This window comes from Oncorhynchus nerka, linkage group LG10 (genome assembly GCF_034236695.1).
Source record: "Oncorhynchus nerka isolate Pitt River linkage group LG10, Oner_Uvic_2.0, whole genome shotgun sequence".
Classification (NCBI taxonomy): Eukaryota; Metazoa; Chordata; class Actinopteri; order Salmoniformes; family Salmonidae; genus Oncorhynchus; species Oncorhynchus nerka.
This window is the reverse complement of record NC_088405.1, coordinates 53,467,189-53,495,164: the sequence shown is the minus strand read 5'-3', so window position 1 is coordinate 53,495,164 and position 27,976 is coordinate 53,467,189. Positions and strand designations below refer to the sequence as shown.

At 43.3% G+C, this 27,976-nt stretch overlaps 2 protein-coding genes across 4 annotated transcripts in view; one reads left to right on the top strand and one right to left on the bottom strand.

Moving 5' to 3' along the window:
- Positions 1 to 1,088: 1,088 nt before the first annotated feature.
- Positions 1,089 to 15,437, bottom strand: LOC115135586 (proteasome subunit beta type-6-like). Of its 3 annotated transcripts, none has more exons than XM_029670432.2 (6): positions 15,399 to 15,437; positions 3,597 to 3,664; positions 3,281 to 3,412; positions 2,929 to 3,058; positions 2,694 to 2,838; positions 1,089 to 2,055 (listed from the first exon to the last, which is right to left on the bottom strand). In XM_029670432.2, exons 1-6 carry the CDS (start codon positions 15,420 to 15,422, stop codon positions 1,928 to 1,930), a joined length of 627 nt encoding a protein of 208 aa, XP_029526292.1. In that variant the 5' UTR covers positions 15,423 to 15,437; the 3' UTR covers positions 1,089 to 1,927. The 3 variants fall into 3 exon arrangements, with proteins under 3 accessions (XP_029526292.1, XP_029526290.1, XP_029526291.1); XM_029670430.2 differs by lacking the exon at positions 15,399 to 15,437 and adding an exon at positions 4,137 to 4,270; XM_029670431.2 differs by lacking the exon at positions 15,399 to 15,437 and adding an exon at positions 3,849 to 4,049.
- The window catches only part of LOC115135585 (voltage-gated potassium channel subunit beta-2-like), a 39,629-nt gene continuing 19,842 nt past the window's right edge, over positions 8,190 to 27,976 (top strand). The window contains exon 1 of the mRNA XM_029670429.2: positions 8,190 to 9,558. Coding sequence (XP_029526289.1) covers positions 9,278 to 9,558 — 281 coding nt within the window. The 5' untranslated portion in view covers positions 8,190 to 9,277. The remainder of the gene's footprint in view (positions 9,559 to 27,976) is intronic.

Below are 27,976 nucleotides of genomic sequence, written 5' to 3'. Positions count from 1 at the left end.
TATGATTGCCATGCCCAGAAACATGCCATCCTCCTCCAGGCCATGGATAAGGTATGCAATGACATGACATCCGTCCAGACTTACAGTGGGGCAAAAAAAGTATTTAGTCAGCCACCAATTGTGCAAGTTCTCCCACTTAAAAATATGAGAGAGGTCTGTAATTTTCATCATAGGTACACTTCAACTATGACAGACAAAATTAGAAGAAAAAAAATCCAGAAAATCACATTGTAGGATTTTTAATGAATTTATTTGCAAATTATGGTGGAAAATAAGTATTTGGTAAATAATGAAAGTTTATCTCAATACTTTGTTATATACCCTTTGTTGGCAATGACAGAGGTCAAACGTTGTCAGGCTTGGATTCAAAATGCCAAAAGATTTTTCCCCAGGCGCATGAACAAAGAAGACATTTGTCAACGAGAACCTATGGCCAAAAGCTCAAGGCAGACTTGATGCAAACTAGTGCCTGCTAAACGTAGTTTGCTTCATTCATTTAATTTGTTTCATTTAATTACCTTACTCCTATGTTGTAATTATATCTGATCAATATATGTATTTTTTAAATCAATAACCACGTTTCCATCCACAGTTTTTATGCTTGTAAAGTCATACCGTATATATAAAAATAGCCGTGATGGAAACAGGTAGTTTCGGTACAATTTAATAAAATGCCGATAATTAGTTTGTTCGACATGGTGGGATCTTTTTGTGCCGGTAACATTTATGCTATAAATGGTGGTGGAAATGCCTTTATTCTCAAATATTGATATAATAACCATCATTTCGAAGTAAACTTGGGAGTCACGCTATGATATGGTGTGTTTCTCCCACTATAAATGATGATTCACGTGGTGGTGAAAGTGAAAGGTGATCTTGATGCTCCTTTCCAATAAATAAAGATAATCTTATTCTGGTGACATGATCGATGCTTGACAAATAAAATTATTCTCGCCATTATGCATAATAATATAATTATGTAGACTAGCCTACCTCACTATCTGCGAGCTATTGGTTAGAGCGCAAGAGCCAAGACAAGAGTAAGCACATTTGCTATTTAATGCATCAATTTGTGGCAAAACTATCCGTGGAGTTGAAAATGCGATTTTATTCAGTACATGAATATTGAGGCAGAAAAATACATGTTTTGCAATACGTAGGCTACGTCACGCACTGACTTAGCCGCAAAAGTACGTTTGGAGGAAACACCACTGACGGGCAAATTAGCATATTTTCTTTACATGTTTTTTAATATTTGCATGAAAATCAGTCACCAATTGGATGAAAACCTAGCTATGGACTATGAAAGATGTCTTCAATGATCACACATGGAAATGTGCTATTTTTGTGTGTGCAAGTGTATGCCTAATGTGAATACAATGTAACCTTTCAGACATAGCTACCTTTCCTTTTATGTTTGTCTAATCTGCAATGTTCTTCTGACAAATTTTAGGTTAAATGGCAAAACATCCCATATTTGGACTGAATAAACTAGTTCCATTCCAGATGAATGCCCTTGTAGTGTGCTGGGGCGCTTTCTCTCAAGTCTCTCTTTTTTTACTCTAACATGTACACACACACACTTGCCTCCAGTATATTACAGTCCTTACTCATTTACTGACTCATTCTTTCTCAAACATGCTCCAAGGTCAATTCTCAGTCTACTGATCCACTATCACCAAGAGAGTTCTCTGCCCAACTGTACTGTGTTAATCTGTACAGTCCGAGTTTTATCCCATATAAGAAACGTTTTTCCTGTTATCCTTCATAGCATATCGTGTGAAGTTCCACTTCATTTCCAGGAAATAATATCAAATAGGGAACAGACACGAGAACAAATGTATTCACGTTTCAGTATTTTTTTTTATTACAACCAGGGGGGGGGGGGGGGTCGTCGTCTGCACAGCAACTTCCCTCTGCTCCTTGTCTAGGTGTTGGAGAATTTGGGCAGCTGGTGTCCCAAAACAACCCGTCTCTCCAGGCCCTCCTCTGTGATGGCTGCCAGACGGGCCACTCCTCCACTAGAACCATCCCGCTCCATGGCAAGCGCCAGGGCTGTACGGAGAGGGATGTTAACAACACAGCCTGTGTCCCAACACGTCACATATTCAACTATGAAGTGGTCATGATTCATGAGTGAAAAGAGATTAGAAAAGCAGTAGCTGAAGGGATTTGAAACAACCGAATGACACTGAAGAGCAGAGGTGGGTTACAGGGGCTGCTGTGTGTGCAGGCATTTGTTCAAGCACAACTGACTCAAATGAATCAACTCGTCGTGTAATCAGGGTGTTCGATTTAAAACACCACTAGTAGGCATATTTCAATCAGCGTTGTTACTGAGGGCTTGAACAAAAGCCTGCACACACTGCGGCTCTCCAGGACCAGAATTACCCCCCACTATTGATCATTTTTAGCAGCTCCTCTTATCCAGAGACTTACAGTAGTGAGTCTTTTAGCAGCTCCTCTTATCCAGAGACTTACAGTAGTGAGTCTTTTAGCAGCTCCTCTTATCCAGAGACTTACAGTAGTGAGTCTTTTAGCAGCTCCTCTTATCCAGAGCGACTTGCAGTAGTGAGTGCATACTTTACTATTTTTTTTGTACTGGTTCATCGTGGGAATCGAACCCACAACCCTGGCGCTGCATGCTCTACCAACTGAACTACACAGGACTGTCAAACACTGGCCTTACTCACCCTGGGTACAGAAGTGAAGGCACTCTTCCTTGGTCATTCCAGGCTTGTAGTTAGAATCCATGAAGCCATAGATGTAGGAGCTACCAGAACCCCCTACTGACACTGGTTGCCTCACTATCATCCCTCCCATTGGGACTGTGTACACCTGGGGAAGAGGGAAGGGTCACAACAATTCTTTGACAGTAGGGGAAAGTGGTTAGAGTATATGATCCAAATACAGATGCTGGGAACTCACCTGTCCACCCCTTCTTTTGTCCCAGCCAGCCACAATGATGCCAGCCATCAGCTCCTCTCTGTATCTGTAGCACATCTGCTGGAAGAGGTTGGCTGCCGTTTGCACAAGTGGAGGCTCATCCAGCTCAATACTGCAGCAGGTCCAGAGAAGTTATATTTAATGGTGAATAAATGTAGAATCAGACACGCTTGAGACAATATTTTTGAGTGGTATCGAGAGACACACTATTGCTGTGTGCTGAGGAGTTATTTTAGTGTAGAGGTATTCGTCAATGTTGAAGTAACCAATTATAAAAAAAAAAATAATATATATATATTTTTTAAGTCATACAACCTAGGCCCTACGATGTTACCTGTGAAAGCCCAGCTGGTAGGTGACTGCATCAGCAACAGCCTGTGTGTCAGCTGCAGACCCAGAGCGGCAGCAGAAGATGTGATCGTGAATGGGAGTCAACTTGTCAGTAACTCGATTGGCAATGTAAGCGCTACAAACAGATGCAAAAGAGAAGGATTGTGACTTTTAGGCTGTACTGGCTGTAAAGGTACATCACGATTTTTTTTGTGTGGAAAAGAGGCCAACTTGTTAATCAGTCAGCTAGTATTGCTATTACCTAGATCAGGAAGCCAGCAAGAGACCAACATTTAGCTGCTTGATATAAAGTAACTCACCCTGTTGTTGTTCGGGAGTCAGCACCAATCACAACCCCTCCATCAAACTCCACTGCCATTATGGTTGTCTGCAAATAGACATGAAGAATCATTACTCTATCGCTTTATTTAGGGGGAAATAATCTCAGTGACATTAGCTATGTAGAAGAGAACAATGGCTAACTGGCTAGCAACTTCATGATCTAGCATTGCCTGGAAACCAGACGTTGAATTGACATGCAATTCTACTTTCCCGTGGATGCATTGTCTTACATTCCTACCACACCGACAACCGGCAAAGTACGTTAACATGCCATTATATTCAACCTTCTGGCTTGTTGAGGTCGTGAGCGCAAACTTCCCGGATTCAAACGCTAATTTCTTCCCGACAATGCAAGATCTGTAAAATGCGGTGACTAACTAACTAATTTGACATAGACGAGCGCTTCTGCGGTCTCATTGTTATCTAAGCTAGCTAGCTACGTACACGGCCTGGCGTTCAGCTTGGGCAACTCACTTAAGCATAAGTAAGATGAACGGTGCTATATTCAATTTCCTCACCCCAGTGCTAACTTCTTCTTGTGCCCATTCTGGTACAAAATCATGTGTACTAAAAGCATTTTCTGAACGGCCCGCTGACATGTACGCAGCCATCTTGAACAGCTCAATAATGCTCTTCTTTGCTGGTGGACAGGTTTAGTTTAACATATTCTGTTGTGCTGAATATCGCCACCTTCTGAATTGCATGAGTAACGTTACGTAAACTCCAGGGGTGGGGGTTCTAGGTGATAGACACTGATAGATAATGATTGGACTATCTATGACAAGGTCAAATGCCAGACTTACTAGAAGTATTATTTTAGGCTTTAATAACATGATAAGAATGGAATTGTCAAAACAATATTCTCAGTAAGAATATTTCAAACAGAAGCACTCTTTGGTATTGGATCTGCTTTAAGTTATTCCTTAGGGGGGAGGTTGAATTTTGCTCCAGTACTTTTGCTATTGATTGGGTTGGTGGTTAAAAACATGTAGTGGGATTCATGTGGGACCAGGGAAAAGCTTTGCAACAAATCAAATCAAATTTTATTGTCCACGTCCACAGATTTGCAGATGTTATCGCATATATATATTCCAGACTCAGACATTGCTCATTCTGATATTTCTTTCTTTTTACTTTTCCAATTATCTGCGTATTGTTTTGTATTGCTAGGTATTACTGCACTGTTGGCACTAGAAACACAAGCATGTTGCTGTATATACAGTACCAGTCAAAAGTTTGGACACACCTTTTCTTTATTTTTACTATTTTTATACATTGCAGAATAATAGTGAAGACATCAAAACTATGAAATAACACATATGGAATAATGTTGTAGACAAAAAAGTGTTAAACAAATCTAAATATATTTTAGATTTGAAATTCTTCAAAGTAGCCACCCTTTGCCTTGATGACAGCTTTGCACACTCTTGGCATTCTCTCAACCAGCTTCACCTGGAATGATTTTCCAACAGTCTTGAAGGAGTTCCCACATATTCTGAGCACTTGATGGCTGCCTTTCCTTCTCTCTGCGGTCATCCCAAACCATCTCAATTGGGTTGAGGTCGGTTGATTGTGGAGGCCAGGTCATCTTATGGCAGGACTCCATTACTCTCCTTCTTGGTCAAATAGCCCTTACACAGCCTGGAGATGTGTTGGGTCATTGTCCTTTTGAAAAACAAATGATAGTCCCACTAAGCGCAACCAGATGGGATGGCATATCACTGCAGAATGCTGGTTAAGTGTGCCTTGAATTCTAAATTAATTACTGACAGTGTCACCAGCAAAGCAACCCCACACCATCACATTTCCTCATCCATGCTTCATGGTGGTAACCACACATTCGGAGATCATCCGTTCACCTACTCCATTCACCGTCTCACAAAGACACGGCTGATGAGAAAAAATAAGGCAAAGGGTGGCTATTTGAAGAATCTAAAATCTAAAATATATTTTGATTTGTTTAACACTTTTTTTGTCGACAACATCATTCCATATGTGTTATTTCATAGTTTTGATGTCTTCACTATTATTCTACAATGTAGAAAATAGTAAAAAATTAAGAAAAAATTGAATGAGTAGATGTATATATAATGGTGAGTATAGACAGTATATTAATAGAAAAGTGTGTACAGCAGTAGTTATAAAGGATGAGCCAATAATAGAAAACAGTATATGCATATAAAAGAGGGTTAAAACAGTATGTAAACATTTTTAAAGGGACCAGTGTTCAATGACTGTAGATAGGGAAAAGCAGTCTCGGTAAGGTGCAGGGTAGAGTACCGGGTGGTAGCCAGCTTGTAACAGTGACTAAGGTTCAGGGCAGGGTACTGGGCGGAGGTCGGCTAGTGGTAACTGTTTTACAGTCTGATGGCCTGGAGATAGAAGCTAAGTCTCTCGGTCCCAGCTGTGATGCACCTCTACTGTCTCCTCCTAGATGGTAGTGGGGTGAACAGGCCTTGGCTAGGGTGGCTGAGGTCCTTGATGATCTTCTTGGCCTTCCTGTGACACAGAGTTCTGTTGATGTCCTGGAGGGCAGGCAGTGTGCCCCCGATGATACGTTGGGCTGACCACACCACCCTCTGTAGAGCCCTGCGGTTGTGGGCGGTGCAATTGCCATACCAGGTGGTGATGCAGACCGTCAGGATGCTCTCAAGGGTGCACCTGTAGATGTTTGTGAGGGTCTTAGGGGCCAAGCTGAATTTCTTCATCATCCTGAGGTTGTGTCTGTGTGAAGGGACCATTTCAGGTCGTCAGTGATGTGCACACGGAGGAACTTGAAGCTTTTCACCCTCTCTACTGTGACCCCGTCGATGTGGATGGGGGCTGCTTTCCCCGCTGTCTCCTGTAGTCCACGATCAGCTCCTACGTTTTGTTGAGTGAGCTTCAGTAGGGATAGTGTGTAGATGGGGAATACTATAATAGAAAATCTGACTGCAGAAGATAAAGTGACCAATAGTGTTCTGACCATTTATTCTGACCATTCATTTAAAAAAAATTTTTTTGAATACATTACTTTTACTTTTATCAGAAAAAGTATAGTTGTGTTTGCAAAAGGAAAATGTGTCAGTTGTTCACACCGACTGACCTCTTCCTCTGTGTAAATGCCTTGAGGCATAGGTCAAGACAGGAAGACAGGCCCTGAATAAAATTATGTTTTAGGTCAAATTCATGTGAAACATCACCTGAAATGTACTGAACTGCACTCCTGGAGGTACTGGAGGAGAATAAAGGCCACCCTAGTAATGTGTACACCCTGACTCTCCCACACTCTTGGTAACCATGGTTGCCCAAACTATAAGGTGCCTAGCTATTGGAGAATCTTGGGGTCTGTCATTTTCAATCTCTTTCAAAGAGAGAGATTGGCCTTAGCCAGCTGTCAGTGGGATTTTAGTCAATCAAAGGAGTGCTTAGAGAAGATTAATCTCAGATAATCGCTACTCCTAGAAGACACTGCAGCATAAACCAGGAGTAACACAGCATAGACCAGGAGTAACACAGCATAGACCAGGAGTAACACAGCATAAACCAGGAGTAACACAGCATAGACCAGGAGTAACACAGCATAAACCAGGAGTAACACAGCATAGACCAGGAGTAACACAGCATAAACCAGGAGAAACACAACATAGACCAGGAGTAACACAGCATAAACCAGGAGAAACACAGCATAGACCAGGAGTAACACAGCATAAACCAGGAGTAACACAGCATAGAACAGGAGTAACACAGCATAGAAATAGTCCCTACTGCCGCCTCCACAAGACAAACTGATGAAAGTAGACCTACTGATAAATCCACTACAACAACTGAATGGGTTCTTGGAGAGTCAATGAGCTTTCAGGGAATCCATGAGTTTATCTGCACCGATGTCCGCTCATTCATTCATGCATCCAAAAGCTGTCATCAGTCAGACCCCCCGTTGTATTCAATCAGAGTTCCAGATTCCTTATGACCATGACTACTTAAAGATTCAACTTTGACAGTCAATTGCTGTGTCACCATATAGGTGGAGAATGGATTTTTCAAACCGCATGCACATTAGGAGTAAACATGTTTTCTTTAGTTTAGAATAGCAAAATATATCAAGTAAAAGTCAGGCTGTTTTGCTGTGGAAATTTGTTCTGTAAAACTTGAGCGTTCTACGGGGGCTCCGGACTAGGGGTCCACAAATGTCTCCTAGGACAGTGGGCGGGGGGTTGTAGCCTTGACAGGATTATTGAGATGAGTCATCACTTTCTGTCATTACTTACAGTCTGGTTTCTCAGAAACGAATTAGGTTAAGGCCCCATTCTTCGAGACCTAGCGCTCCTACTGTGTGTTGCTCTGAATGTTCATGAGTTGCACGCCTTTTTCTCTTTCTACTTCTTTACATATGTCTCTTACTTTTATCCTCTTCCTCTTTACTCTCACTCCTTCCCAAATAGTCTCTGGGAGATGGACAGACAGAGGAGCCCACTTCATTACATAGCAGATGCGCCCAGATGTTCCTGTCCTATACTGTCCTACTTAAACAGTGAGAGATGGAGTGGCAGCCCATAAGAGGCTTTTTCTCCAATGAGGAGAGGAGATGTTCTCTCATAGAGCTCTCCTAAAGGGATCGTGTGAAAAACCAGAGCGGGCTGGGGCTCAGCCAGAACACTAGCCCAGCAGCTGCCAATAACACTCACCGCTGGTCAGACGCCTGTGCCAGCTGCTGGCTGGAAGCCACCCTTTCGCTCTAGAAGCCAATGGAAGCCGGAGAGCATGAACCTCGGTTGTTATAACACATCTGCTATTCACGAGGTGGATAATATCTGAAATGATTTTGGAATCAATTGACTGTTTTTTTTACACTTAGTGAAAGAGTCTGAGGTTGTCAATGCCCCAGGAAAAGGTCAGAGAACAGATCTCTAGACTCCTTGGCTGAGCTGCTATTGACATGGCTGTAATCTCCAGAGCTGGAGATAAAGATTTGACCTCAAAATGGGACTACAGCTGATTGATGTGTAAGTAGAGGGGTTTGGTCTCCCTGTCTCCTGGTCCTCTCTTATTTTGCTTCATCTGGGTCTCCTGCTAATCTGGGCAACTGTAAACTGGTGGGTCTTCAACATAAATCCCCCTCTGACCCTCATCTGAGAGGGAGATAAAGATTCAGATGGCTGTTTCTTCAGCAAAATAAGCAATGCTCATCAGTCCATCTCTCTTGGATCTGTTTTCCCAGTGTTTGGATGTTGTTGTCACTTTAGGATTTATTTAGCTGGATTCTGGATCGTTACGTACGCCTCTTGGAGGAGGGAATGCAACACCCTGCTACATCTCAACTCCCCGTGGAGCGAAAGACATGAGAAAAGAGAAGTCAAGACTTGTTGACGTTTCACAGATGTTTTCAATAAGCGGGACCAGTGAATACTTCTTTTTTGATTGATTCTGTCTTCAATCATATCCTACTTGTATAAACCTTGCATGTGAAGGATCAGATCTGTAACAGTGACACTGGCTTACGTACAAACTTTTTGTTGTTATTCTTTGCATTAATAACACATCTGTATCATCAAGGATTCAGTCTCCAGTCTACTTTTTGGTCACATGAATGCAAAAGAAAGAGGACTTGCAAGGCAACAAGTAAGAAAGTCAGATTTGCTAAGTCAATTTCACCTCAGTCAAAATACTTTTATCAGTCATGCTTGCTGGAGGCAGAGGTGGCGGTGGCAAGGGTGGGAAGTTTTCGGTGGAGGACCTGTATGGCATCAGCAAGAAGCCCAAATCTTCGTCATCCGCTGGGGGCACAACAGCCAAGAGAGGGTCCAGGAGAGCCCAGCAGAGGAGTGAGTCAGAGATGGCCACCCAGATCCTGGAGGCCGCCCACAGGCTGGTGGAGAAACGCAGTCTGGAACTGTACCTCAGAGAATGTGCAATCTCCCTGACTGACTGTGAGGCTGAACGCAGTGCCATGATATACAGGTGAGTGAGAGAGAGAGAGAGAGAGAGAGAGAGAGAGAGAGAGAGAGAGAGAGAGAGAGAGAGAGAGAGAGAGAGAGAGAAAGAAAGAAAGAAAGAAAGAAAGAAAGAAAGAAAGAAAGAAAGAAAGAAAGAAAGAAAGAAAGAAAGAAAGAAAGAAACTCTCACTGCATTGAGTGATACATAGTCAAATGTTTAATGGTACAAAACATAGTCATATCCTTTTAACACCTTGTATGTCCTGTCCTGATTTAGGAGTGCACTTTCTCAGATTCAATCACTCTGTTAACTATGAGAATAGATTTCTTTAGAAATGTGTTTTAAATCTGATTTCCTAGTGTAGTGGAAGCTTTCTGATTTCACACACACATAATCAAATGAATTCTGAGAAAGATGGGATGGGATTATGTTCTTATAAGAGAGAAGAGGGCATAGGGTGTAGGTTGAGACAAATCAAAACATCAGGCTTTGGGAGAGAGACAGAGAGGGGCACAGTCTGACCTCATTACTCCTGCCATCTGTGTATAATCCACTGGCTGTTTTAAAATGACATTTTGGGCATGGAGTTGTCACTTTGAATGGCCTATTGTTGGTGTGTGTGTTGTTTTTCTATTCCAGAACCCAGGTGTTTATCATCACTAGGAGATTATTTGTATGACCTAAAAGATGGTGACAGATGAGCTGCTTTTGAGTAATGGTCACCTTGCAGTTACACATTTCCCCCACTAGAGACCAACAGAATGCCGGCGTGTCCTGCACAACAGGATTTTACACACAGATGGTGTAAATTATGGTTGTATGCAGAATATGTCTGGCTGTAAAATTGTATGTTTGTGCATGACAGTCTAATCATGTTACTGTTAGTAGGATGAGAGCCGCCTGTCACATTTTCTGTCATCCTCTTTTTAGCCAACAACTACCAATTTCTAGCTTATTATACCCTCAGCTTGACAGGGTCCATTGAAAACTGCGGGCAAGTGAGCCTTACTGGTTAGTCGTGATTTTACAGCCATTCAAATGTATTTTTATTTTATTTATTTTTTTACATTTTACATTTAAGTCATTTAGCAGACGCTCTTATCCAGAGCGACTTACAAATTGGTGCATTCACCTTTATTTAACTAGGCAAGTCAGTTAATTAAGAACAAATTCTTATTTTCAATGACGGCCTAGGAACAGTGGGCCTGTTCAGGGGCAGAACGACAGATTTGTACCTTGTCAGCTCGGGGGTTTGAACTTGCAACCTTCCGGTTACTAGTCCAACGCTCCATTTTAATGAAACAGGCAGGGAGCAGGTCTTACTTTGAAAGAGCGCGTCCTCGCGCTATCTTGCGACTCTACGTTTCACAGGAACGCGCTCACCGGACAAGCACACGCACTGTCGTGGATGCAAGGTCCGATCACTTCTGACACCGATGTAATGAAACAGGCAGGGAGCAAGTCTCGAACCCTCGACGTTCTAGCCCGAGGTCCGGCGCGCTATTGACTGAGCCGCACGAGCATGCTCGTCGATTGCCTTATAAACCCAGGGTCGTTACAGTATACAAATTATAGGGTTATGGGTCAAAGCTTGTGGTTAAGGTCTGGGTTATGAGCACTATTAAGTAGTGTCTATTTTCAGTATCCGCAGTAGTGGTGTGAATGTTTGAACGTTTAAACGACATTGTTAATTCACGTTTAGAAAAAAATGACAGCAGTAAAGTGAGCGCCGTCTGGTACGGGTTTCCACTAGTTACCACAGCCACAAAGTTGATGGCTAGCCTCGAGTCACACCGCATTATTTCTGCCTCATGCACAAATTCATGTTGTTACTCCTATGACCAGAGAAAGTGAAATATTCATCGATTTAAAAAAGACACAGCCGCTAATAATAACAACGCAAGCCTATCGATACACAAATTTCAGTTTTGGTAGTAGGCCTACAGTAACCGGAAAAGTTTGGGAACCACTGATTAGGGGTGGAAAAAATACCCAATTGTCATACTTGAGTAAAAGTACAAATACCTTAAGAGAAAATGACTCAAATAATAGTGAAAGTCACCCAGTAAATAACTACTTTAGTAAAAGTCTAAAAGTATATATTTTAAATATTCTTAAGTATCAAAAGTAAATGTAATTTCTTAAATATACTTAAGTGTTAGAAGTAAAATTCTAAACCATTTTACATTCCTTATATTAAGCAAACCAGATGGCACCATTTTCTTGTTTTTTAAATTGGATAGCCAGGGGCCACTCCAACTCTCACACATCATTTAAAAACGAAGCATGTGTTTAGTGAGTCCGACAGATCAGAGGCAGTAGGGATGACCAGGGATGTTCTCTTGATAAGTGTGTGAATTAGACCCTTTTCATGTCCTGCTAAGCATTCAAAATGTAACGAGTACATACATGTAAAAAAATATAAATAGTCAAGTAAAGTACAGATACCACCAAAAACTATTAATTAAAGTAGAATTTTCAAGTATTTTTACTTAAGTACTTTACACAACTGAATACACTTTGCTACTCATTCAAAAAAAAGTGTTGACAGTGCTGACAAGAACTCACTCATAAAAACAGCAGCTTTTTGTTGTTTTCGTTGACAGTCTCTCTCTATTCGTAGTTTTAGACGTTTTGAAATAACAGTATCAATTTAGGCTACTTTTCTGTGCGCTCTGGTTTTCACTAGTTACCACGAACACAAAGTCAAAATTGGCTATAAGCCTATCGTAAAAATGAATAAATACGAAAATGATCTTGTTGGTCTTAATTTAATTTTACGGTTAGGCATGAGGTTAGCAGTGTGGTTAAGTTTAGGTTTAAAATAATTTGAAGAGAAATTGTAGAAATTTGGCCATGCGGGCTTTATGGCTGTGGTAACTAGTGACGACCGGTAGGTAGCCAGGGCAGTCCTGATATAGAATGAACTGAATTTCCCCCTAGCGGTCGCAGAACCATATGTGAATTCACTTCATTTTATGTTTTTATTTAAAAAAAAGATTTTACGTTTTTTAAAATATAAAACAAACAAACATTTGTTACATCCCTAATATGAAAGGGATCTGGCCATGGTGCTGAAAGGAGTACAGTTATGCTCTCCCAGTGTAAACCCTCACATAATCACTGGTCCTGAAAAACCAATAGGCTACATCAAACACTGCAGCACACCAAAAAAAGATATTGGAAAAAAGCTGACATTTACTTATTCCTTTACCTTTACGAACTCTCCAATGCATATTTCTTCTTTATTTTGTTATTGTTATTGTTATTATTTGTAATTATTCGCCTACCTCCTCGTGCCTTTTGCACACAATGTATATAGACTCTTTCTTTTTTTTTCTCTACTGTGTTATTGACTTGTTTATTGTTTACTCCATGTGTAACTCTGTGTTGTTGTCTGTTCACACTGCTATGCTTTATCTTGGCCAGGTCGCAGTTGTAAATGAGAACTTGTTCTCAACTAGCCTACCTGGTTAAATAAAGGTGAAATTTAAAATTTTTTTTTTTTTTAAGAAATCAGTTTCATTCTATAGTTACACATCATCATCCCAACTCCTCTCCTGCTTAAAGATTCCACAATATGATGTAAAATGTCATTGTGCAGCTATGAAAGGCTGTGCGATTCAGTTTATTGGCGCTGAGATAGCTCTCTAGTATATTAGCAGGTTACATTCATGCATCTGGTTACTTTGAACTTCAACCTCATCTCTGAGCAATGAGCAGATTATCTCCTCTCACTGCACATATGCAATGCTCATTGATTGGCTCGCTGAACCGAGCTATCCCTGTGTGATTGGTTGGCGCTGGTCAGTGGGCACCCGTAGACAGTCGTCTGGTGTTATCAATAGAACAAGTTCATCCCTGTAGTTTGGGGACACTTGCTCATTTGCCAGCAATGCCAGAAGGCCACTGTCATGCACAACAGCTTTACAATGATGTTATTATACACGATTCTGCAAACACAATTGAGCAGTGAAGAAGAAGCATGTATTTCACACAACTGTATATTAAATGTTGTTTCTTATGGGATATTGTGATGGCACATTTTATTTCATGAACTAAATGTGAGTAAATCTCACAGGTAAATGCAAGAGAGATCAATGCTTTAGGTTTTCTTGTCACGCCCTGATCTGTTATACCTGTCCTTATGCTTGTCTCCACCCCCCTCCAGGTGTCGCTCATCTTCCCCATTATCCCCTGTGTATTTATACCTGTGTTCTCTGTTTTTCTGTTGCCAATTTGTCTTGTTTGTAAGGTCAACCAGCGTTTTGTCTCAGCTCCTGCTTTTCCTCAGTCTCTCTTTTTCTCACCCTTCTGGTTTTGACTCTTGCCTGTCCTGACTCTGAGCCCACCTGCCTGACCTGATCCTGAGCCTGCCTGCCATCCTGTACCCTTGCCCCACTACTCTGGATTATCGACCTCTGCCTGTCTTGACCTGTAGTTTGCCTGCCCCTGTTGCTGTAATAAACATGGTTACTTCAACACCGTCTGCATTTGAGTCTTACCTGAAATGTGATATTGCTTTTAGAATCACTGATTTGTTTTGATCTCCCAGAGCACGCCAGCCAGCCATCTCGCCCATATACCCGGTGACTTATGTCATGATTCCTTCAAAAGCCAATTAGGCAGAATGAGAGCTGTCACCACCATTCACTTATTGCACTGTATATCCTCATCCCCACATTCACTCATATCTGCCAAAAGTATTAGGCTGCATAATATACAGTACCACTTCCTCATAAACTGTGAAAGTAATTAAGAAATCCTTCGACTGCATGCCTGTGTTTCAGTATGGAGAAGGGACAAGCAGGAGATAGGGTGACAGACAGAGATACCATGACGAATGGGGGGAGGGGGGATCCTCAGTCAATATGCTTGAGTGTGAGTAGGGTTTATATAATAAACGGGTGGCTTAACAGACCTGCATGTGCGTGTTTCTTGAGTATCGAATTTAAGGCTGCCATGCAGTTCAGGTTTATCGATGTGTATGCGTATGCACCAGTGAAAGGGATTTTAGATGTTTTTCATGCGACCCCCCCCCCCCCCCCTGAATTGTGCTATAGATTAATGCAGAATAATGTATGTTATATGCATGTGTTAGAAAGCACCCATTCTGTTTAATGCGTAAACTATACACACACACAGAGAGAGAGAGAGAGAGAGAGAGAGAGAGAGAGAGAGAGACGCCTCTCCCAATAATCGATTTTACGTGTCGTGATTAACACTTTGGGAGCCTCTGCAATGAGAACCAGGGATTGGAATTATAATCCTGAAGAGAATTAGCCATCACCATCATCAACAGCTCAAATGAGACAGCTGGACACAATAACATAGTAGCGTCGCTTTATGCATTTGATTAGATAGTCTCAATGATGCCCACCAATTATGCTGTGAAATGGTAACCTAATGCCATGGGGATCCTGTTTTGATGAGGAAAATGAATAGCCTGACGAATATCCGACAGAGATTATATAGCAGTTATGAAATTGACAATATTCAAAGTGGATGAAATTAGCACGCCATTTGGCGGTGCTGATGTTGCCTTTTCTGCACCAGTTCGATGTCGTTGCGTGAGGCTGGGCACTAGATACAGGAAAGACATTGGATGTGTGCATGCGAAGACCATGGTGTTTTAGCGCGTGTTGAATTCTGTGAGCCTGTGAGATGTAGCACATCCCCGGTTTTTATTCGTTGCATTTGCGTCGAAACATGCAATGCGACCCGAGGTGTGAGAAAAATGCCTGTAGCTCATGTCGTTGTTGCGCCGCACCCCGGGTCTCTAGCTGGGCTCGACAACGATAGACTAACCTCAGTTTGTAGCTGAAGAGGAGACAAGCAAGTTGATGAATGCTTTACCACCCTACCTTTTTAATTTGTAGCAAAAACATATAGCAAGCATCTTCCTCGCCTCCAGGATCTTTCCGGATGTCTCTGCAAGACTAGGCAAATCAACCGGTTTGTTTTAAGTGAGGAATCTGTTGCGCTCCTGTGCGGTGGAGAGCGCGGTTGGAGAGGTAGCCTACCCCAGCCCGTGGAACTGCTTGATCAGCCTCCGACTACGAGCCGAGGACCACACTGTATACCAGCTCCCCGCTGATGATGGGAGGAATGTTCTCACTAGAAACCTCTTGAGTCTGAGCAACACCAGACAGGAGAGGAGAGACGGAGACAGACCAGACGCTGACTCTGCGTGCCAGGTTAGGGCCTGGATTCTTGCCAGCGCCTGTGGATCTGGCTCAAAAATACAAAACTTCCCTGTTTGGGCATTTGTCTGGACAGGGACATCCTCACTGTACAAGCAGCTTGACTTTGTAGCAGCAATTTTGCAGACATTAGTAGTTTGCGGTCAGACCCTAAGCAGCATCCCAAAGAGCCTCTCCAGGGGCCAATTTAGTGAACCAGAGACTAGGCAGTGGTCACTATGCAGGTTTCTTTCGCCTGCACTGAGCACAACCTGAAGAGCCGCAGTGAGGACCGACTATGTGGCCTTCGCACCGCGCCACCCCCTGGGGGAGGTGGTGGAGGGAGCAACCAAGGGGGTAATGGCAACTACAACACTCATGGTTCAGCCAAGCCCAGAGAGCAGTTGGGGTCCCGCCCGGTTCCCCAGGGCCATGCCCACATGAAGGAAGCCATAGGGCGCCACAGCAGTATGAAATACAGGTGAGCATGGGGGAGGGAGGGGTACGGGGAGGGTTGCTGAATATTTGGGGTGGAGAGTGAAAGGGCATACCAACAGAGGTGGCACAGACAGACCTGGGAGGGTATCTGATTCAATGAGTGAATGAGAGTTTTCATGTTGTGTCTGAAGAGCGATGAAGTCTCATTGACCTCCACTTAAATGATGGATCATTATGATGAAGGACTCAGACACAGCCCTCTCTCTGGAACATGACGGCAACTCAGGTTATCCCACTTTCACTTACCATGAAGGGCCTCTCAGACAGCCGGCTATTGCATTTCAATTAACACCTGAGTTGTAGTGGACGGGGAACAACTATGTTAGGATTACATCATTTACGTGGCTGGGAGTGTTTGTTCTTAGTGTTTCTCGTGTCTATTTTTACATGTGTGTGTAAGCTACTGTGTGAAATCACAACATCCTCACCATATATAAGCATAGAATTCATCCAGCTGTGAGCGTCATAGTGGAAATTCAGTCATATGTATTCATTTGATAGGATTAGCGTCACCAAACAAGAACAACAATGGGACTGTTTCAAATGTCACATATTGTGATATTGAAATACAACAGACAGATCTGTGTTCCTTTTTAGCCTGTTCCAGAATAAGATGGAGCGTGATAGAAGTGAGTAGTCGTTAAACAGATTGACAGCTGCCTACGTCAGAGGAAAGAATCATTCCCGATCCACGGTCCCTCCGTGTTATTCTGGATAGGCAATGAAAATGCCCCTTAGCTCAATCGTGACACCATTCTCTTCACTCAATTAGGTTTTCATTTAAGAGGCCATTTAAATAGGGAATGAGGCAGAAGAGGAAATGGGATGCCAGGACGTGGTGTTTTATGTCATTTGTGCATACTGCATATTGATATAATTGGATAGGGAATAACAACCTGATTAGTGGGTTTCTGTCATTGGGTTGGTTTTGAAATGAGCACGCAGCCCATAAGGCCATGGCATTGTGACTAGTGCCTAGTGCCCACAGTGTGCGTCTGTGTTATTTTCAATGCTGCAGACATCCCTGGTCCTTACCAGACTCCCTCTGCCGGAGAACTCATCCCCAAATTCACCCTGCTGCCACCACCATCGCCTCCAGGGAAGTGTCACTAAGCCCCACGTGCAACGGTTACTTATCAGAGAGAACTTGTTTTTTTTAACGTTTTCTTTATTACTCATCTGAAACATTAATTTGACACACAACACGCTAAAATGTTATGCACGAGAATCAGTTTGAAAATGAACTTAGAATAGGAAGTCCCTTTCCCTCGCTAACTACAATGGACAGTGAAGAGTATGCCAGTCTGGCCCAAAACAAGCTTAATCAGCATCAGTGCCACTGTCCCACCATCATAACATGGCGTTACCGCACACAAATATCTGCTAGGGTCATTTCAGTTCTCGTAGGGAAAACAGCAGACAGTGATGATAGTGATTGGAGTGAGCTCCCCTGTGTTGACTGTGTGAGCCTTTCTCGTTCCGCATGTCGTCATCCACTCTGAGGGAAACAGCTGAGAAAGGGGAGTGGAAGTGGAGGTTGGAGAACTCACTTCCTCCCTCCTCCCGCCGTCTCCCTTTTCTCTGCATGTTCCCTAATTGCATATACTAACTCATTAGCCAGATCATTCATCGGAGCTGAGAGGGACTCCTCTTTGGCAGGTCGCAAAATAACACTGACCACCACTCCCATTAACTCTGTCAGTCTGTCTGTCTTTTTCTTTCTCTCTATAATGTTGTCTCTCACTCTCTCTCTCACTCTTACTCCTGTCTTCCTGTCTCCTCTCTAATTCTCTCGTCCTCTCTCTCCACCATTCTACCCCTCCCGTGATCTGTCTCCCCTCTCTCTTTTTCCTCTCGTACACTCCCTTCAGCTCCTCTTCTTAGTCAACACTTGCGGTGCATTGCAGCATTCTCTGCACAGGAGCTGGGAGAAGCTGTTATGTGTAGCCTAGCGGTTAAGAGCATTGGGCCAGTAACCGAAAGGTCTCTGGTTCAAATCCCAAGCCGACTAGGTGAAGAATCAGTCAATGTTCCCTGGAGCAAGGCCCTTAACCCTAGTTGCTCCTGTAAGTTGCTCTGGAAAAGAGCGTCTGCTAAATGACTCATAAGAGCATCTGCTAAATGACTCAAATGTATGTTTAATGTTGGCTTTCAAATATAACGTCAGTTGTAAAAGACTATGCATGCCTTAGTATGTATGGGCATGTTTCTTTGGTGTTGTGTGATGCGTTAAAGCATTCCTTTGGGTGCTGCTTAAGTCATACGGTATGTACAAATATTACATGTATGTCGTTCCAGTTTGAGATGAAACTCCTCTGTCTAGTTGTATGTTCCAGTTGTGTGAGTGTGCTGATCTGAGTTGGAGCAGATCCGCCACTGATTGTTCATCAAAACAGCCATCTCATATGTAAGAGATTCCGGGATTAGAAGAGCCACTGATGGAAGAGTGACAGGGGAACAGGGTTATTGATGACGTTAAGGTTGTTAGTAGAAGTTGGTGGGAGTAGAGTAGAGGGGGTATTTGTGGTAGGAGGGCAGTGGGCGTGTGCCTGTGAGCATGCATGCTAGTGCCTGTGTGTGTGTGTTATTGTCATCGTTGGTGTGTATGTGCGTGTGCGTATGGGTGATGTGCCCCAGTGAACTGCACGCTCAGTGTGTGTCTGTATTGTGACAGTTTGTCACAGCTGTATTTGGAAGAAGCCATCGCCCTGAGGAGCTGTGTACTTGCACTGAATCCACATTAAAAATATATACTACAGTTTACTATAGAATACTACAGCCCTTACTATAAATTCTGCAAACTGTAGTATACTGTAGAATACTATACTACATACTGTAGTATCCCTCGATCATGTGTAGGACTTACTATAGAATGTTGTAGTATACTGTAGAATACTATAGTAAATACCACAGTATTATCATAAAAAAAGGCACTAGTACAGTTTACATACACTTAGGTTGGAGTCATTAAAACTTGTTCTTCGACCACTTCACACATCTCTTGTTAACAAACTATAGTTTTGGCAAGTCGGTTGGGACAAAAAATAGAACGCAAGTATGAACACCATGGGACCACGGAGACATCATACCGCTCAGGAAGGAGGCGCGTTCTGTCTCCTAGAAATGAACGTACTTTGGTGTGAAAGGTGCAAGTTGATCCCAGAACAACAGCAAAGGACCTTGTGAAGATGCTGGAGGAAACAGGTACAAAAGTATCTATATCCACAGTAAAACAAGTCCTATATTGACATAACCTGAAAGGCCGCTCAGCAAGGAAGAAGCCACTGCTCCAACGCCATAAAAAAGCCAGACTACGGTTTGCAACTGCATGTGGGGACAAAGATTGTACTTTTTGGAGAAATGTCCTCTGGTCTGATGAAACAAAAGTAGAACTGTTAGGCCATATTAACCATCGATATGTTTGGAGGAAAAAGGGGGAGGCTTGTAAGCCAAAGAACACCATCCCAACCGTGAAGCACGGGGGTGACAGCATCATGTTGTGGGGGTGCTTTGCTGCAGGAGGGACTGGTGCACTTCACAAAATTGGTGTGCTTTGCTGCAGGAGGGACTGGTGCACTTCACAAAATTGATAGCATCATGAGGGAGGAAAATTATGACATCAGTTAAAGCTTAAGTTAAAGCTTGGTCGCAAATGGGTCTTCCAAATGGACAATGACCCCAAGCATACTTCCAAAGTTGTGGTAAAATGGCTTAAGGACAACAAAGTCAATGTATTGGAGTGGCCATCACAAAGCCCTGACCTCAATCCCATAGAAATTTAAAGGCAATGCTACCAAATACTAATTGAGTGTATGCAAAAACACTACAGAGAATACAACAATAAAGACAGCAAAAGCACAGTGAATACAATAGTATTTATTTATTATTATTAAACCTTTTTTTAACCAGGAAGGGCTCATTGAGATTTAATCTCTTTTTCAAGAGCGTCCTGGCCAAGATAGGCAGCACCAAGTCATTACAAAAATGACAGCCAAACAACATGAAAAACTACAAGTAATCTAGTCAAATCCATAGAATTCACAAGAGTATAACAAAATCAAAAACAGCAAATTAAAAACATTGGGAGGTCAGGGAACCAGTCTCAAGATCATTCATCAGTGATTTAAAAATACCAATCGGGACAAGTTCTTCCAGTTTAAAAGTATTTTGTAAGGCGTTCCAAGACGATGGTGCAGAGTACATAAAAGCCCTTTTACCAAATTCAGTTCGGATATTTGGAACAGTTAGCAGGATAAAGTCCAGCGAACGAAGAGAGTACCCACCACATTTCTGAACAATAAAAATGCCCAAATTAAAAGGTAGTTGTCACACTCTGACCATAGTTTGCGTTGTTTGTTTCTATGTTTTGGTTGGTCAGGGTGTCACATTAGTGGGCATTCTATGTTGTATGTCTAGTTTGTCTGTTTCGATGTGTTTGGCCTGATATGGTTCTCAATCAGAGGCAGGTGTTAGTCGTTCTCTCTGATTGGGAACAAATACCATGCTTTTGTTTGAGAAGAGCGATCAACAACAACAAAAACATTTTCCTCCATGACAGTTTTTACACATTCACATCTGAAGGTAAAATGATGACTTACGGCCTCCCGGGTGGCGCAGTGGTTAAGGGCGCTTTGTCTCATCGTGCACCAGTGACTCCTGTGGCGGGCTGGGTGCAGTGTGCGCTAACCAAGGTTGCCAGGTGCACGGTGTTTCCTCTGACACATTGGTGCGGCTGGCTTCCGGGTTGGATGCGCGGTCTGTTAAGAAGCAGTGCGGCTTGGTTGGGTTGGGTTGTGTATCGGAGGAAGCATGACTTTCAACCTTCGTCTCTCCCAAGCCCGTACGGGAGTTGTAGCGATGAGACAAGATAGTAGCTACTACAACAATTGGATACCAGGAAATTGGGGAGAAAAAGGGGTAAAAAAAATAAAATAAAAATTTAAATTATGACTTACATTCTGATATCTTGCTCTTATTTCCCTTCCTGAGGGTCCCAGTGATCAAATGAAGTGCCGTTGATTTTGATAAAATCCATTTTTATAGCCTAAATCGAAACATTTTGTAACCCGTTTGTGCCGTGAATTCCATTTCTATCAACTTTTTACGGAGCATTCGACGTAATTACACACAGTAAACAATCATTTATCTAGTCATGTTTGCTTTCAGTGCAATCCTCTGGATGTTTGTAACACAGCCAAACTTGATTGTTTTTATTGACCGAAGTGAACTGTATTGACCGAAGTGAACTGATTTGAAGACAACGAGCAGTGACTTCATTGCGCACCAATAATTTTAGCGAAGCTTCGTTGATTGACTGTATTTCTGCCCAATGACCACTGATCTTCTTGAAATCTAGCTGGGTAGATAGCCAATGAGTTGAGGTAAACGCCAGTATGTAATGGTTGTGGGTTGGACCACCGTTCCTTGTTTGTAAACGCAAGCGTAATGAACTCCATTCTTGCCTTGACCATCAGAGTTGTTGCAGTCACGCTTGTTACGCACAGCAATGTTTTGGAAAGTAGTATTTTGGAAAGTGTTTTTGCAACGATTTCATTGAAGACATCATCGCTTGAAGACATCATCGCGAATAAATCAGGAAAAGCGAAGTCCAAGTCTAAGTATATAGATTTGCACCAGATTATAGAAGAGATTGATTGGGAAAGTGAGACAGATTTTTTGTTTGAGGAATCTTTGAGTGTTATGATTCAAACAGGAGCTGTGGAGCTGTTTCTGCAAGGACAGGACGTACTTCTGGACGGGTAAGTGCTAATACCGTTTTATGAAATATAAATGTATATATATATATATATATATATTTTTTTTTTGCAATTTGCAATGAAATGTGTGATGCAATGTGTAAAGTACACAGTGGCTATAGTGTGTGTGTATGTATGTGTACGACCCATAATCTCTGTGTGTGTGTGTGTGTGTGTGTGTGTGTGTGTGTGTGTGTGTGTGTGTGTTTGTTGGTTTGTTTGGGTGTGTGTGTGTGTGAGTATGTATGTGTATATATATATATATATATATATATATATATTCCATGTCAGATATATATATTTTCCATTTTTTATTCAAATGGAATGGAGTAGAACAGCAAACACACACATGGCCACTGCGCCTGCTACTCCTCTCCATTTCCATATGAAATAGCCATTGGGTGCTGTTCGGGGGAGGGCAGGCCCACAACAATGGCCGGAGTTGAAAGGAACAGCACTTCACCTTAGTGACTGTTCCCTCTGCTCTATACAATTACATATCTGTTTATTTTATGTGATGATAAAAGGCTCATACAATACAAATATTTTTTAAATGTTTTCTTTCACAGTGATAGCGACTCCGACTGGGAGCCCCCGGTGACAAGCTGCCCGCTCTACCTCTGCCCCCTCTACTCCTGCCTCCAGTGGTGTTCATATGCCACAGTTCATTACTGCAGGCATAACTGTGCCTCAGGGCCAAAAGGGCACAGCATGGAGGCGTCGTTGTGTTCTGTGTCGCATGACCTGCACCACTTGTTCAGTTTGCCTCTGCTTTACATCAGAAAGAGACTGCTATGGGACATGGCACAGGCAGCAAAATATTGTGTAGAGGACTTCCAAAGGGTCTACAGTTTAAAAATATATATATATTATAATATTTAAAAAAATATATATATAATTTTTTTTGTGTGTTAGAATTGCTTTTTGATATGTTGTATATAGTTATTTGTACTGTTGTATATAGTTATAGGTCATTTCACCTATTCGGCCACTTGGGTACATTTGGGCAACTTGTGTGGGACACCTGGGTGACTTCATGCTAAATGTCATGTAGCTCAAGTTATCAGTCTGAAACTTTGCACACCTACAGTTGCCCTCTTGTGTTATCCATCAAAATTATCTCCAACATCCTATCTGACTGTGTGGCTATTCTAGTACATGTGAAAGATGATGCTACAACAATACAAAACAGAAAACGTATGCTCTTTCTTTCTCTTTTCTTCCAACAGATCTACTGTGTTATATTCTCCTACATTCAATTAACATTTCCACAAACTTCAGAATGTTTCCATTCAAATGATACCAAGAATATGCATGTCCTTGCCTCTGGGGATGAGCTACAGGCAGTTAGATTAGGGTATGTCTTCAGGTGGAAATTGAGGCCAAGGGATGCAGCCATAAGAGGTTACTAGAGAAGCCCAGCCAACCCTGGTATACAAAGTGCAATTTTTTTGTAAGTTGTTGAATATGAAATTTAAAAGAGAGGCCATCATCAATTAAAATGTCAATATATTTATATGAGGTTACAGTCTCAATCTCAATGCCCTGACAGGTAATAATAGGTGAAAAGTTCAGAGGTCTATTTCTTGCTTTAGAAAACACCATTAGTTTAGTTTTGTCAGTATTGAGGATAAGCTTCAATTGACACAAGGTATGTTGAACAGTATAAAAAACATTTAGCAAGTTCTGGATTGCTTTTGTAAGAGACAAGGCACAACAGTAAATAACAGTATCATCAGCATAAAAATGAATTTGCGCATTTTGGACATTTTTGTCTAAATTATTTATATAAATAGTGAATAAGAGAGGACCAAGTACAGAGCCTTGGAGCACACCATTACAGACAGACAATTTAACAGACATGAGCCCATCAAATTGAGTGCACTGAGTTCTATCAGACAGATAGTTAGCAAACCATGCAATTGCATGCTCCGAAAGACCTACACTCGACAATCTCTGCCTTAGTATAGCATGATTAACTGTATCAAAAGCCTTAGAGAGATCAATAAAAAGTGAGACACAATGCTGTTTTTTGGCAAGGGCTTCAGTGATATCATTTAGACCATAGTACTATAGTATTTATACCATAGTACCATAGTATCTTTTCATGTGGGAACCATCTGTACTGTATATCTCTCTCTTCTGCTTGTCTCAGGTGAAACCTAATTGTAGGTGTCAGCAAAAACTATAATGCTGACTTTACTATAACAGATCAACCTGTGTGCTTCCGGTGTGCTTGTGTAATGATGTAACGAATGTCCAGACCCCTAAAATCACCTAGCATGGCTCCGTGAGTTATGGCAGGAGAGAAAATAGATGAGAACTTAGTGTAGGAACAGAAAGCATCTGTGCCTCTGTGTGTGTTTACTCTGTATGAGTGCAGGCGTACATGACTGTTCAGTATGTAGATTTGTGTGCATCTGCTCATCAAGTGTGAATATTCATATGAGCACACAGACCAGCAACCAGCCAGCTTATATGGAAGTAGGCTATGTGAGTTTATGTTTGTGTACTGTGTTTCTTTTATGTCTTCATATTGTCAGGATTTGGCCAGGGTTGTTCCGGTTTTTGGTCACTAGATGCCCCCATTGTGCCTTTTGACCTTTTGTTTTCCCTTGATCCCCATTATTATTTGCACCTGTGCCTCGTTTCCCCTGATTGTATTTAAACCCTTTGTTTTCCTCAGTCCTTTGCTCTGTGTTTGTATGTTAGCACCCAGCCCTAGTACTCTGTGAACTCTTGTTGATCCCGGTGGACTCTCTTGTGGAATTCTGTTTTTTGTTCTTGTTTGTTTGTTTTTGAGTATTTTTTTGAGGCTTTTTGTGCTATACCTTCCACCTTGTGGATTTACCTTTTTGTCTTGGAGGATTACCTTTGTTCTTGTGGAATTCCTTTTGAAGTTGTGGAGTTACATGTTTTCCTGAAGAACTTCATTTTTTTACTTCATTAAATACATCATCTCAAGTACTGCTGTGTCTGCCTCATCTTCTGGGTTCTGCCAACTATTCGTGGCTCAGTTGGTTAAGTGACTGTTTCTCACTCCGGAGACCCGGGTTCGTAACCGGGTCCTGACAGAAACACAGAGCCAAAAAATGAACCCAGAGGCAGCCAGTTCCCAGGACCTTGTTGCCAGGCTGTTCCACCACCAGGAGACTGTCCAACGCCACGAAGCTGCCCTGGTTCAGCAAGAGGCCTTAATGGCTAGACATTCTCATCTTCTGTCGGAGATGCTGACTTCCATAAAGCAGATATCTGATCGACTTACCTCGGCAACAGTTCCCGTCCCAGTACCTCAGATTCACGTACCCATGGCAGTTAACCCTCTGGCTGAACCTCGTCTTCCACCTCCCCAACGGTTCTCAGGTGATCCAAGTGCTTGTAAAGGGTTTCTCACCCAATGTTCTCTCTCCTTCGAGCTGCAACCCTCGTCGTTCCCCACCGACCGGTCTAAGATCGCATATATCATCACCCTGCTGTCGGAAAAAGCCCTGGCCTGGGCTACTGCTGTGTGGGATGCCCATAGTTCCTGCTGTGCCAGCTACTCTGCCTTTGCTGAGGAATTCAAACGAGTGTTTCAAGGCCCAAGCAGTGGTCCTGACTCAGCCAAACAGCTCCTGACTCTCCACCAAGGTCGGCGCAGCGTGACGGACTATGCCATCCAGTTCCGCACGGTGGCAGCAGCGAGTGGCTGGAACAACGAGGCGCTCACTGTGTGCTTTCTGAAAGGCCTTTCCGACACTATCCAAGATGAACTGGCCACTCGGGAACCACCGGACAATCTCGAGTCCCTGATCAAGTTGGCCTCACGCATTGACCAGCGTCTGAGAGAGAGAGAACTCAACCGTAGACCTCTAGCCCCTATCAGTCCCAGCTCCGAGTCCCCACCTTTATCCTCGGTGGCTCCACCGGAACCCATGCAGATTGGACGCATCTCCCAGGCTGAGAGAGACCGCCGGATGAGGAGCGACGCTGTCTATATTGTGGCAAACCGGGCCATTTCCGTTCCACGTGTCCCGGGCTCCAGGGAAACGCTCTGTCCCGTACAGACCGGGGGAACTGTAACGGAAACATAACCTCCTCCCATCCGTCCAACTCCCGTCTGCTCATTCCAGTCACCCTTTCCTGGGACAACCACAAGCTTCACCTTCAAGCCTTGGTAGACTCTGGAGCCGCAGGTAACTTCATGGATGGTGTCTGGGCGAAGGAGAATGGCGTTCCCTTTGAACCTCTAAGTGACCCCATGAGGGTTACTACATTGGATGGAAGCCCTTTGGGATCTGGACTTGTCACTCATGTCACTACCTCCTTGCGACTTTCAGTTTCACAACACAAGGAATTGATGAACTTTCATTTGATCTCCTGTTCCGAGTTCCCTCTCGTCCTTGGATACCCCTGGCTTCACAGCCATAACCCTCACATCGACTGGTCTGTGGGCACTATCAAGCAGTGGGGTCCTACGTGCCAAGCTACATGTATTTTCCCGAATTCCCGAGTTCTACTCCCGAGTCTTTAGAATCCATCGACCTGACCCGAGTTCCCGAGTGTTACCATGACCTCAAACTGGTATTTAGCAAACAGAGGGCCACCATGCTACCACCCCATAGACCTTATGATTGCCCCATCGAACTGTTTCCGGGCACTTGCCCCCAGGGGTCGGATCTTTTCCCTATCTCCACCCGAACGAGCTGCTATGGATACCTACATCAAGGACGCTCTGGAAGCAGGCCTCATGCGTCCATCCACCTCCCGGCGGGAGCAGGGTTTTTCTTTGTGGCCAAGAAAGACGGTGGATTACGTCCTTGCATCGACTACCGGGGACTCAATGCCATAACCGTCCGTAACCGTTACCCGCTACCCCTTATGGCCACAGCCTTCGAGCTGCTCCAGGAAGCAGTTGTTTTCACTAAGCTTGACCTGCGGAACGCATACCATCTTGTGCGGATCAGACCTGGTGACGAGTGGAAGACCGCGTTCAACACGCCTACTGGTCACTATGAATACTTGGTGATGCCCTTCGGCCTGACCAACGCCCCAGCGGTGTTCCAAGCGCTCATAAACGATGTGCTTAGGGATATGCTTAACATATTTGTGTTTGTTTACTTGGATGACATCCTCATCTTTTCGAGCTCTCTTCAAGAACACACAAAGCATGTCAGACAAGTACTCAAACGCCTCCTAGACAGCCATCTGTACGTTAAGCCGGAAAAATGTGAATTCCATTCATCCCGAGTACAATTCCTGGGATTTGTAGTGGAACCCGGTCGAGTCCAAATGGACCCCAGGAAGGTAGGGGCGGTAGCGGATTGGCCCACCCCAAATCCGTTAAGGAAGTTCAGCGTTTCCTGGGCTTCACAAACTTTTACCGCAAGTTCATCAAGAACTTCAGCTTGGTGGCAGCCCCTCTCTCAGCTTTAACCAAGGGTGGCAATGCAAGGTTTTTGTGGGGAAGAGAAGCTGAGACGGCCTTCCAAGGACTCAAGCAGCGCGTCCTCTCTGCTCCCATCCTGATACTACCGACTACGGATGAACCGTTTGTGGTGGAGGTAGACGCCTCAGAGGTTGGTGTTGGAGCTGTCCTGTCTCAGAGGGGTGAAGACAAGAAGCTTCATCCGTGCGCTTTCTTCTCACACCGGCTTACCCCGGCTGAGAGGAACTACGATGTGGGGGATCGTGAACTCCTAGCGGTTAAGATGGCATTGAAGGAATGGAGACACTGGCTCGAGGGGGCTTCTCACCCGTTTCAAGTGCTTACGGACCACAAAAATCTGGAGTATATCCAGCAGGCGAAGCGGTTGAACTCTAGACAAGCTAGATGGTCTCTTTTCTTCAATCGATTCCAGTTTATCCTCACCTATCGGCCCAGGTCGAAGAATCTCAAACCGGATGCCCTGTCCCGAGTCTACGCTCCTGCCATTCGAGATGACACGGACATGCCTGTCCTTCCTGCTGCTAAGATCGTGGCTCCGATTTCGTGGCAAGTTGAGGATACCGTGAGACGAGCTCAAG

Bases quoted from the DNA above. Each gene is read 5' to 3' on its own strand.
- LOC115135586 (XM_029670430.2), bottom strand. From the start codon at position 4,229: ATGGCTGCGTACATGTCAGCGGGCCGTTCAGAAAATGCTTTTAGTACA. The intron at 3,665-4,136 runs GTGAGGAAATTG...GTCTATTTGCAG, and splicing joins AAGAAGAAGTTAGCACTGGG to ACAACCATAATGGCAGTGGA. The intron at 2,839-2,928 runs GTGAGTTCCCAG...CCTCTTCCCCAG, and splicing joins ACAAAAGAAGGGGTGGACAG to GTGTACACAGTCCCAATGGG.